Source organism: Drosophila mojavensis, unplaced genomic scaffold (assembly GCF_018153725.1).
Source record: "Drosophila mojavensis isolate 15081-1352.22 unplaced genomic scaffold, ASM1815372v1 contig_74, whole genome shotgun sequence".
NCBI lineage: Eukaryota > Metazoa > Arthropoda > Insecta > Diptera > Drosophilidae > Drosophila > Drosophila mojavensis.
In genome coordinates this window covers 1,836,208-1,848,843 of record NW_025318899.1, presented here as the reverse complement: position 1 = coordinate 1,848,843, position 12,636 = coordinate 1,836,208, and the positions used below count along the sequence as shown (strand labels likewise).

Below are 12,636 nucleotides of genomic sequence, written 5' to 3'. Positions count from 1 at the left end.
TTGTTTTTTCTTTTCTTTTTTAATTTTGCTTGCCTCCAGTTCCCTGTAAACAATAACAAAACACATTTGTGACGCGTGATTTTGCATAAGTTGGCATCAACAAAAACTGTCGAAAGGCGACGAGACGCAATGACAAATAAAACATAGAAAATACAAGCAGACATTTGCATAGATACATATATATGTATATAGGCATGCCTATATATCTACACATAGGTATATAGCATATAAGTATATCTCATATTCCTCTATCAATCCAAATTTGGTACCTCTAGCTTGGCGAGTCTCTGAGTTCCTTGAGGCTGGATGAAAGAAAACTTATGCAAACTAACTATAAACAGATTTTTCAACAAGATTTTCTATTGGCTTAACAGATTTTATTACATAAACTTCAGGTCTTGTCTACCCTTTCAAACAAACTCTCTAGGCTATCTGTATAGGGTAGCTGAAGACCTTCTTGAATTAGCTCAAAGGGAAGCCCTATAGAAAAACCCATAGCTACAGCATTTAAACAGCTTTACTGTACATGCATTGCTTCCAGCTGCCTTTGACTGGCCTACCCTTTGGGTACATTCCTCACACTAGAGGGTATCTCTGGTTTAGGTAGCTCAAAAACCTACTTAAATCACTTTAGCTATTGAATTTAAGCAGCTTTCCTATATTTACAATACACCCAACAGCTTTTAAGTACCTTTCAGAGAAAACGTTAAACAATTCTCGTCTACCCTTTCACACACACTCCACACACTAGAGGGTATTAGAGCTCATTATAATCATGAACATTATTTAGTTAAGCTCGTATATTCGCAAGTTTTTGTCAGCTTTTTTTCTTGACTCGCATATTTTGGCTTATGAAGACATTTTTATGGCCAATTAAGCGGCGGCCACAAAATCATAAATCGCCAAACGAATTCAATTCAAACAGCTTAAAAACTCATTATGCAAATAAGCCAAGCCCCAGCTAAAAATCGGGGCTATAAAAAGCCAGAAGCGAGGGAGCGAGTGCGAGAGAGAGAGAGAGAGACAGGAAATTAGCTGGCTTTTATTTGCATTCAGCTTTTCAGCTTTTTGGCAGATCTCAATCGAAACGTAACCTTTAGCCTGAGCCTTTTGCTTGCAGTTGGGCAATTGTCGCCTGGCCTGGCAAATTGCTTGAACTAATCGACCTGGACTTTATCTAATGGCTAATTGCTGGGTATCTGAGGCGAGCTGTTTGTCGTTGTTTGGCCTGAACTCACCTGATCGCGCGCCAATTGGAACCAGGTCTTGATGATCAGCGCCAGTCGCGTATCGTGATAGTTCTTCGTTGTCTTGACGCTGATGAAAATGTCATCCAGTTCCGTGGTGGGCGGCTGGGGCGTGGCGGTTACCGCACGTTGCGACAGATCGTGCAACAGCTCGCCATTGCGACTCCGACGCGCCAGCTCTGTGAGCAGCGTTGCTGTGGGTCGTTCGCTGACCTCGATGTCGCTGAAGTTGAAGCTGTGTATGTCCTTGCGTATGATCAGCGAGGGCGTGATGGGCGTGGCCAGCGAAGAGGCCGAGTGTGTGGGTGGCAGTGAGCGGGGCAGCGCGTGTTGTTGTTGTTGTTGTTGTTGTTGTGGCAGCAGCAGCTGCTGCTGTGTGGTCGTTGTGGCAGGTTCATTGCCATCCAGCTGCGACTGCGACTGCGGCAGCTGTGGGGTGAGAAACAGCGAGAGAGAGAGAGTGGGAAAGAGAGAAGTTTTAGTGTGGGTTCAATGTAAAAGAAGAAGAACAAATATATATATATATATATGTGTGTGTATGTGTGTGTGTGTGTATATGTTTATGAAGCGCTGCTATTGCCGACAGGCATTTTCACCTGGCAAACAAAAGGCGAACTTCAATCGCAAACAACAATGGCAAACAAATGAGGGGCAGCAGACAGCGAGACAGCGAGACAGTGAGACAGAGAGACAGAACAAACAACAACAACAATCACAGCGCCATAAATGCTGAGTAAGAGCAAACAACAACAGCAGCAGCAGTCGCAGCCGCAGCAGCAGCAGCCAAACAAAGATCAGCTGCAAGATTGAAGCTTGAGCTTCATTTGGCTGACTCCCCTTCCCCCCTTGCACCTGCCGCGCACCTCTTATAGCCGAGAGCTCTAGCTCTTGGTTTGATTAATTTCGACTGATAACAGGTTCATTTGCTTTTGTTGTGCGGCAATTCTTCAATTGCTTTTAAAAGCAGAGTTTGCTTCAGCTCTCTTCCTCTCCCTCTCTCCCTGTCTTTTTATTCAACTCTTTTATCTAGACTGTGAGCGCTTGAAAATTGGAAAATCTGGAATCTGATTCAAGTTTTGATTGAAGTGAGCTGATAAAAGGGCATTTCAAGCATTGACCGAGTGGGGTCTAAGAGAGCAGGCCAAGAGGGGAAAGTTGACGAATGAACAGGGAAAAGGTTGAGAAGGAGAAGCTTGTTGTCACTTGCCAAGTGTTAATTTGGTCAGACTTTTCCGCTATGCAAATCAACAGGGCGCAGCGGGCACTTCCGTTATACAGCTGTGTATACCCTATAAATTGCTAAAGCTGCACTAAGAGAGGTTCGCTATCTTGCTATCTAACCTTGAGAACAAAGAAAACTATATTTCGAAATCAATAAATATCGAAATCACATCTCTTATCTAACAACAAATATTATATCGTATATAAATATCTATTTCATTTTCAAACTCTCCATCAATAGTCTCGCCTTCTACAGTATCTGGTCGTCTATCAGTTTGTGTTTATATATGCTCTTACAGTTATAGCTCTGTTAATGCTCATTTGCTTGGCTTTTGTGAAACTGAAAATGGAAACATTTCTACTTTAAGCCCCCATCCAGAGCGACGCCTAGGTTCCCCCCTCCCCTCAGCCGCTTGTTTCTTATTACAGGGTAAACGGGTCTTCAGCAACTGCTGCTACCGCTGCTGCTGCTGCTGCTGCTTCACACGATATTGTCTGCTTGATAGGGCTAAAGACTTGGCTCATACATTTTTATTGCGGCACGATCGAAAAACGGTGTTCAATATAATGGGCCAACGATCGAAAAGCAAGAATGAGAAGGAGCGAGAGGGAGAGGGAGAGGCGAGGGCGAGCTGTAGATGGGGGAGAAAACTCCCAGATAGAGAAGAAACGCGGCTGTTCAGCTACCGCCTAATGAGCCGCAGTCGTCAAAAGAAGCTGCTGACAGGTGGCAACTGCAAATGGCCAGACGAAGCTGATTAAAAGGAGAGCTCAAAATATTAATTAATTTATCTGAAGCCCAAGTCGTGACCCAAGCAGTGAAAGCGAATGGCAAACGAAGCGAAACACAACTAAATTTTCAATCTGGTTAAGTGCAGATCCGGCTAAAAAGCAATTGAGTCAACAACAACAAGTTAAGCAAGGCAGGGTAGCCTTGCATAGATTAGAATGTGAACCAGTTGCAGTTGCAAGAGCAAGAACAACAACAACAGCAACAACAACAGCTGCAGCTACAGCTAATATATGCAAAACATAAAACGAGCCGGGGGCAAGGTAGGGCAGGGCAGGGCAAGCTCAGCTGGCGAATTACTCGAACGTGAGCAGCGACAAATGCAATTGCAGAGAGAGAAACTTGAAGACACGTGTGTCCCCAGCTAAGCACATAGACAAACCAACAGTCGAGCACGCCTGCGCACACACGAAGCAACAAAAAATACAACAAAAACACAAGACAACAAGATACAAGATACAATATAAAAGAAACACACGCGTTTACAAAAGTGCAGAGCAATGACTAGCAGTTACCCTGTAAATGAGACAAAGCATTATCTTTTGAAAAGAATGACTGAAGTATAGATCAATAGTATCTACAGCAATGCAAAGCTGACTAAACAAAAATATACAAGGTGAAAAGTATCTACAGGTATATATGGTAAAATAGATGTAAAAGATCAAAAGTATCTACAGGCATATATGGTAAATAAAAGATCAATAGTATCTACAGCAATGCAAAGCTAAATAAGCAACAAGATACAAGATCAAAAGTATCTACACATATCTATGGTAAATAATAACAAAAAAAAGTGAAAAAAAAACTGTTAGTGAAATCGATACTTATCGATGCATACAAAAGTCGATAATAATCGATGCATACAAAAGGAGATATATATCAATCTATACCAAATCCACAAAAATCTAGCAAACAAAACTACTTCCATCTGCCTCCCACTTCTACAGGGTATCACAAAGAGCAAGCAACAAGACGCGTCGCGCTGGCGTTTTTTGTCATTGTCCAAAAATCGTATACACACACTCAAATCGTGGCCGAGTGCGATTGTGTAATGCTTCATTATGGGCATGATTAATATGTTTATAAACAATTGCCAAGTCAATTAATAATACAAATGGCCAAAACGCACATAACAATGGCCACAAAAAGGTTGAGAACTGGGAGGGGGCGCTAGATTAATGAACAGCACTGTGAACTGGCAGGTCGCGTTGAGCGTTTAAGTCTTCATTAAACTGCTGCTTGAGCAATATTAAACTGATAGATACAAATCTACGATAAGATACACACAGAAAACCAAAGGCTGGCAGAGAGACAAAGAGAGGGAGAGAGACCATATAAAGGAGCTCCGCAGCTCACTCAATTAAGTAAAAACCCGACCACCAAAGACCAGCAGCAGCATCCACTCAGCTACTCAGCTGCTCAGCTGTAGATACAAAGATACGCAGATACAACAATGTATCTGCGCATCTTACAGATACATTTCAGCTGGCAACTTTTATCAGGCTTGTTCGCCGGCTTAGTGTCGTCAACGTTTTGGCTGCTCAACACAAAACTGAGCAACTGATTATGATATGCTGGGCCAGAGAGAGGGAGCAGCAGAGCTGGAGCAGCGGGCGAAGAAGTAGGAAGCAAATACAGAAGAGAAGAAGCTGCACTAAGTGATGGAGTTAAGGCAGCAGCTGCAGCCAGCCAGCGGCACCTGCGCAGCCAGAACAGGAATCAAAAAAACTTTGGGAGCCTTGCCAAATATACTCTGCAGGAATTGTAGACGGAAGGGGTATACTACAGGGTATGCAGTCAGAATATTTAACTAGATTATGTTGTGAATAGAGCTAAACATGTTTTTTCTGTTTAATTGATTAGAACTTGTTATCATAATTCTAGTTCAGCCTTTGAAAAACCAGACCAAATTATAGTTCACAACTCGAATTCAACTAAGAAAACAGCAACTATATTATTAATTTTCATAGACTAGTTCAATGCAAGTTCAGCAGTTCATGGACGCAGAGTGTGAAGTGAATTGAGCAACTCAGTAGAGTCTAGTCTCGTTGGGTGTATTTAAAAAATCAATATGAAGTTTGACTTTCGATAGACAGCTTCATTTCGATAATTATGGAGGTTATCCATATGACAGATAGATAGAGCACAAGCCTTAGTCCATGCTACAGCTGGCAGTTGCTATGTACGGGGTATATGCTAGTCGTGCACTCTCTCTCTCTCTCTTGTCAAGAACCCTTTTCACTTTGTTTGGCCTTTGTTGTAGCCATTTTTCGGTTTCCTTTTTTCTGCGTGTTTTGCTGCCTGTTGATTTGCATGCAAAGCAGTCCTGAGTTGTTTGTTACGTGTTGCAATTGTTGTTCATTTGCTTGATGGTGTTGTATGGGCCGTTGTTGTTGCTGTTGTTGTAGCTTAGTTAGACATGCTCATAGCGCACCACACGAATCAATCAAAAACCACACGGCGCACACTTTAAACAAATTCGCATAAACAAATTCATTTATCGATCGCCAATGGATATTTATATATATTCATATGTAAATGCATATATATGTATATTTATATTCGTGATGATTTATGCATTAGCAACACGCGACATTTGGCTGAGTGGAGGTCAACTGCTGGCTGGACAGTGGACAATGCTCAGCTTTTGATTGGACTGCAGCAAGCCGAAAAGCCCAACCCAAGTTCCAAGAATGAAAAACAAAATAAAATAAAAAATAAAAAAACTTGCGCAACTTTTGGCAAAACGAAAAAAAAAAAAAAAACTAAAATTAAATAAAAGAATTAAGTTTTGCAAAGCAATGCAAAAGCTGGACACAAGTCACAGACCTCAACGAGCAACGACTTCAATTGAAAGACAGCAAAAACACCAACAACAACAACAGCATAAACAACAACAACTTTAATAAAGTCCAATTCAGCATTTGTATGTATATATGCTTATATATAAGTATGACTCGTCTTCTATATGAAGCACATTCCAAGTATTCTACATGCCACACATTGCCGGCCCCTTTTTCCGGTTAGCCAACAACAGCAACAATAACAACTAACAGTAGAAAAAGGAAACGAAACTCATAAAAAGTTTTTAATTATTTCTGGCCGCAAATTCATTTTAGAACTAACTAAAATCTAGCTAAACTTGGCTTAGCAGCTCTATTCAACTATTTGCCAAACTTCAACAAGCAATTGAATTAATTCCATTAAACTTTAGCAGAAGCAGAGGGAGAAGAACAACAGCAAAGTGAAATAGATATAAATAGTAAATAATTCTGTGCATTTGCACACGCTGCGATTTCTAATGAAGTCAGCGGCAAAAACGGCCAAGCTTCCGGCCTAAAAAAAAGCTTTAAAAAAGGTAGAAAAAGACTGCAAAAAATAGACAACAAAATGGAGTGTGTCTAAAATTTAGCTATATTTTTGTGCGCACATACATAAAATGGGTTCACTTAGAGAAAATTTTGAAATTCTTAGATATATTTATATTAGTTCCATAAGCTCTTAAAATTGCAAATAATGGCAATGAATTTAGAGATTCACCTCATTATAATGAGCAGAGGTTGAATTTATATAAAATATATTGCCACAATAATAATTCTACCAAGCTTTTGTATAAAATATCATCTATAGATTTATTGTTAATTCTTATTAGCAGTAAATAGACTCTAACTAAATTCTACAAACACTTTTAATGTATTTACAGATATTATGACAACACTTGCATAAACACATCAGATTTTAGTTTTAGAGAAGAAATAAAAGAAGAACGAAAAGATACAATAAAACAGGAAAACGATCCTATTTCCGTAAGTTTGAACAAATATAATACAAACGAAATATTTTTGAAAGAATTGCTCGATATTCATATTTAAAAATAAATAGATAAATTTCACTGAATATATTGCTATAATAGAATAGTTTTTGCTTCATATAAATACATTTCTATCCATATATATGTAATATAGATATAGATAACAAACTTGAGCATTCTCAAACATAGATTGTAGGAATCGTAAATGGGTAGCGATATCTCTAGGCTCTTCCAGCTTAAGAAATCGGTTTCATATAACAACAAAAACAACATTATATATGCGCGTACACACACATATATATATTTATGTCTATAAATAGGCTAGTCCAGTGGAAGTCGATTCTAGTTGGATCAGAGGGAATTGCAGCCAAGACGTAGAACTTTTGTAATATTAGCGCAGAATATTTTATTACACAGAAATTTATGCAAAACTCCAGCAGAAATAAAAACAAAAACAAAAGCGAAAAGAAAACAACAATAAAAACTGAGTCAGAAATCAGAAATGCAAGGAAGAAATAGAGGAAGAGGGGTGAGGGGTAGCTTGCACTGAAAGCTTTGGCGACGCGTTGCCGACGGCAAATAAAAAAAAACGCAACACCGAAAAAAAAAACTGTTTTATATGCAAGGCAAAGGCAACGCAGCAGCTGAAGAAGAAAAAGAAGCAGAAGATATTGGCAAGGGCGCAAAAAAGGTTTAAGAGCAGAGCGAAGAGCGGAGCCGAAGATGACTTGGCTAGCAGGCTGAAGTGGGAGAGGAACGCATGCGCAGCTGCAAACGTCGCCGGCGTTGATTTATGAAAGTGCACGAAACGGGACAGAGAGCGAGGGAGAGAGAGAGAGAGAGTAGGTGAAGCTGCCGATGGAGCCGGCGGTAAGGAGACATGCAAATGCGAATCCGGGATGGGCTGGCAGAAGGGGTTTCTGCACTTGTGAAATTTACGAGCTCCCTTTTGTGTACGTGTGTGTGTGGGCGGATGTGTATGTGTGTGCGTGTGTGTGTCGCTGCAACAGCAGCACCCACGCAACGATCTCGCTGTGGCACAACTCACTTGCAGGCCCGGATATCCGTAGGCGCTCTGATAGAGCAGCAGTGTCATATAGACGACGGCAACGGCGAGTGTCATCGCTTGCAGGATTCGTTTATAACGTTGCGGCAGCGAGACAACAGTCAGGCTCATCATATGCTAGCGTCCTCTACGCGAACATCGATCGTGCGATCGAATCGAATAAACGATATGCAATTCGTTAACGGTAAACACTGCACTCTAGTTTATTTTATTTTATTATATTTCTATCGAGTTTATTTTAATTAGAGAAACCAGCTAGGTTTTATTCTGCACTTGTGAAATTTTTGTAACGTTTGCGTATTTCACGTAAAACTCACGAATTATGCAAGCCACACGCGCGCGTACGTCTTGCTTGGGGCGAGTTTGCTGGGCAACTGATGTACTGCGCTCGGCTTGGCTTTCCAGCGAACAGCGTAAACAAAACAAACGCAGCAAAACCTGCAAGACCACTCTGAGCGCTGAGCACGATTGACTGATAGAGAGCGAGAGGGAAAGAGCGTGATTTGATCCAATTGGAAGCGCTGTGCTCATACTGCTGTGCAACAGAGATGGAGCGATACAGCGAGCGCTCACAGTTTTCCAATGGGAGCACGAAACCGAGAGAGCGGCGTTCGTTCGGCCGGTCGTTCGTTGACTGGTTAGTTCCGCCTCGGCATGTGCCACAGTAGCTGCCGAAGGCGATGATCGTCGAGTGTAACTCGACGTGCTCAGCTCGTGGGCGTTAGCGCTGCTGCACTCTCTCTCTCTGCCGCTGTCTCTGCGTCTGCCTCTGCCTCTGCCTATCTCTCTTGCGGCGTATGTTATCCTGCTTGGCACGTCCTTGCACGCGACTTGCAGCCATAAACAACAGCGACGCGGAGCATATCTATTTTTGCCGACTCTCTCGTGCCCTCGGTCGTCCCCTCGGTCGCTGCAGCCGACGACAATTCCATTAAAAGTTGTTCGTTGTCACTTTGCGTTCTTTTATCTGCGTCGCATGTTGTGCGATCGCATTTTTATTGTCGCCATTGTTTTGGATCTCTGTCGCTGTTGCAGTCGCCGTCGCCGACGCAGTCGCACTCACTGCCCACACACACACACACACACACATACTTGCAGCCATGCAAACTTCGTTCGTACCGTTTTTGTCGCTTTTCTTCACTTGACAATGCTTTGCATGGCTCCTTCTCTGCCTCTCTCTAGTCTCTCTGGTTTGGCTGTCATATTCCATGTTTGTGGCGGCGACAAAAGCTCTTGCGGCTCTTGCTGCCAACGTTGACGCTGACTGCGCTGCTCGCACAATCAGCAACTCGGCATCTTGTTCGCTGTCCTTTTGTGCGCCTTTCGCCTGAATTGCATTTAAAGAGGCGCAAACCGCGCTGCTCCGCTGCCTCGCCCCTCTGCCCAGCCTTCTCCATCTCTCGTGCTGCCCCTGGCCCTGCGGCTAGCCTTGTTCTGCCAACTGGAGAAAAAAAGACATCGTCTACCATCGTCCGACCGCTCGCTCGCTCTCCCCAATGCCTGTGTTAACCAGGCTCGTTGCTCCGCATGCTTCATTTTTAATGTGCAATTTTTAATACCCTGTGCAAGTAGAAATATTGAAGGGGTAGCACGGTATGCTAGTGTAGTAAATGAGAATCAGTATACATATATATATTTTTCTCTCAATTTAGAATGAATTGTTATATGTTATGGATAGCTTCTCTTATCCGTAAAGTCCTTATATACATTCAATAACATTTCGGTAAATATAAATAAAAGGCATGCTCAATTTGAAGGCGTGGCTGCCTCTGTTGATGTGGGACAATGTTTATAAGTAGAAGAAGAAGATGAAAACTAAGCAAATCTGTACTGGAAAACACCTAACGGCTAATTACAGGATATCTTGCAGTCGTCATTTACCTAGTGACTAACAGCGCAACTTGAGCAATGTTTGTGTGTATCTGCGGTCTCCCTATGAGTGTGTGTGTGTATGTTTGCATAGCTGCTGTGGTTAGGAGGGCATGTGCCACTGCCTCGACGTTGAACTGAGTGGAGTACAGTGGAGTGCAGTGGAGTGGATTGAAGTTCCTAGTCCTCCTGGCCAAGGCATAGCCGCGTTTTATCGCGCTGGCCTGAACCTTGTTAGGATTGTAAAATGTAAACCGAAGGCGTTGGTTGATCTCCAGCTCCTGCCCCCTGCCAACGTCTGGCTGTTCTGCTATTTTCTCCTAGCTGATCTGGTTGCCAGTTTTCAGCTTTGCGTTGCACTTCAGTTGGCGCTGCGACGCTCGACTGGCACACGCTGCAGCTGGCTGCTTAATCGAAAACGTTCGCCCTGGGGCAGCCACAGCGAGTGGGTGGCAGTCGCAGCGGGGCCATGGGGCTAGGGGGAGCAGCGAGTCAACGACTGTGCGCGTGCGCCAAAGCATTCGACGTGTTCATTTCTTTCTTTGGGTTGCCTCAGTTTTCGCTGTGCATAGGCAAAAATGATGCCCGGTAGTCATGCAAGAGCACGAAATGCGGCAAGCTGGCCTGGCTTGTGGCAAGCAATTGTTGCCAGACATATTTTTTGAGTGCCTGTCTAACGGACTGACTGGAGAGCAGCTGGGGCTGCGGTCTGATTGACTGCAAATCCTGATTGATTGACTGGCAAACTATGGAGTAACTAGTATAGATGCTTGAGAATCGCAAAGAAGGGAAGGGCAGACACAGCTTCAAGCAGCGAGTTTCACTGCTTCTCTGACAGACATACCGACTGTCTGACTAAGTAACCCGTCTGATTCGTTTGGGCAACCCCCAAGCGTGCCACACAACTCGGCCAGAGTCACATTCATCAGTTTGATCTACCGGAGCGGAACGTGTTTCCTTTTCCATATTTGATGCGCATATTGATGGCCACTGACACTAAGCAGCCGCGAGATTAATGGCCGCCGAATTAGTCAGTGTCAAGATATTTAGTGGAACAATTGAACTGTGCCACAGTTTCAGCCTCGGCCCCAGGCTCAGCTCCAGCTGATGGGAAAGACAGCGTCTGGGGCAAGGCCTGCTTAACGTATGCTGCACGTCGCCCACTGGCCATTAGGCAGACTCTTAAAGTCTCAAATGTACGTAAATTACACGTGTTTCAGCCAATTGCCGGTACAAGTTTATCGAGGGCCTGCATTGGAGGCGCAATCAAAATTAATTTCAACATTGTATTCCCATCGATAACATCGATCAATAACTGTCAACACGACGCACGGTGCGCTACATAGCGAGCATGTCGATTTTGGGGTGCTTAAGGATATTTAAATGGTATTATTGATTCATACATTCAGAATCACAGAGAATAGGAGTTATTGTACATATGTAGAAACTTCTTATGTTTTAAAAGTCTTTAGAATCTCTAATAGTAGCAGAAAAGATAAGCTCAAGCAATACTAACCTAAGATTTCTATTAGAGATTCACATAGAAAGGTAAATAATACGCAATCTTTAATCCAATCTGAATTTGGGCTTTGAGAAGCCCTTGAGAATCGCATAGAAAGGTAGTAGAACTTGCATTTAACTGCAATTTTTGACATGTATAAATGAAATTACAAATTACAAATGCAATTAATTACTAATCTGTATTACAAGTTGTTTTTTTACTATCGCCTCTACTGCATTTGTGAATCACATAGAAGCGCATTCTTAGTTCGACTCGAACAATTCTTTTGCTGTTTTGATGCTGCTCCCATGTATAAATTTCGTTTCACCGTCTTATTTTTGTAACAGTTTTTCGATTTGAGATTTTTGTTCGATTTGAGCATGAAAAAGACGTAGCAGAGGAGACCACCTGGCGTTCGCGGAGGCTAATTGCATTGAAGGCAACTCTCAGGCACAAAGAAATGCTGCCAGGTGATGATATCAGCATGATCAAGCACTTAAATAAGTACAAATAATGGAAGAGCCCCCTCCACCGGCCTTCTGCCCGCACCCTAGGCACTCTTCCCCTGCTCGCTTTGGCGCTTTGGTAGAGTTTACAATTTGTTGATTCAACGCGGCATGAAATCGCTTTTCAACTTTTGTTGAACTTTAATTAAACGATTTTTAGGTTTCTATCTATCTCTTTCTCGTTCTCTCGTCTCTCGCTCGTACTCCCTCTATAACTCTTATTGGGGCTTATAGTCTGCCTAACTTAAATTACATTTAAGCGGATTAATTTTAAGTTTCGATTTGTCTAGTTTCTGGGTTTTTCTCGTCTTTTTTGTCTTGGTTTGTCAGCGGCTTTTGAAAGGTCATTAAATGTGGCTAGCTAATTTGTTGGCCAAATACTGGACTACAAACTACGCACAGTTCTTTCCCTTCTCTGCTCGGCTATTTCCCAAAAAATAAACCTAATTTTTTCAATTTACCAAAGCAATTAACAACAAATTTTATTGGCTTTTAAGTTGTGCAAACACTTCGGCGCTGCACAATAAAATCTATCTGTGAGATACACAGCAACAACAACAACAGCAGCACACAGACTTTGCCGCTATTGATCAAGTGTTTGACAACTCTTCAAGATGTGTTTTGT

At 42.5% G+C, this 12,636-nt stretch overlaps 1 protein-coding gene across 1 annotated transcript in view; it reads right to left on the bottom strand.

Moving 5' to 3' along the window:
* LOC6586584 (fringe glycosyltransferase) overlaps positions 1–8,523 on the bottom strand; it is a 31,603-nt gene extending 23,080 nt beyond the window's left edge. Inside the window, exons 1-2 of the mRNA XM_002012159.4 lie at positions 8,118–8,523; positions 1,239–1,676 (exon numbers count right to left, since the gene is read on the bottom strand). Coding sequence (XP_002012195.1) covers positions 1,239–1,676; positions 8,118–8,249 — 570 coding nt within the window. The 5' untranslated portion in view covers positions 8,250–8,523. The remainder of the gene's footprint in view (positions 1–1,238; positions 1,677–8,117) is intronic.
* Between the last annotated feature and the right edge of the window lie 4,113 nt (positions 8,524–12,636).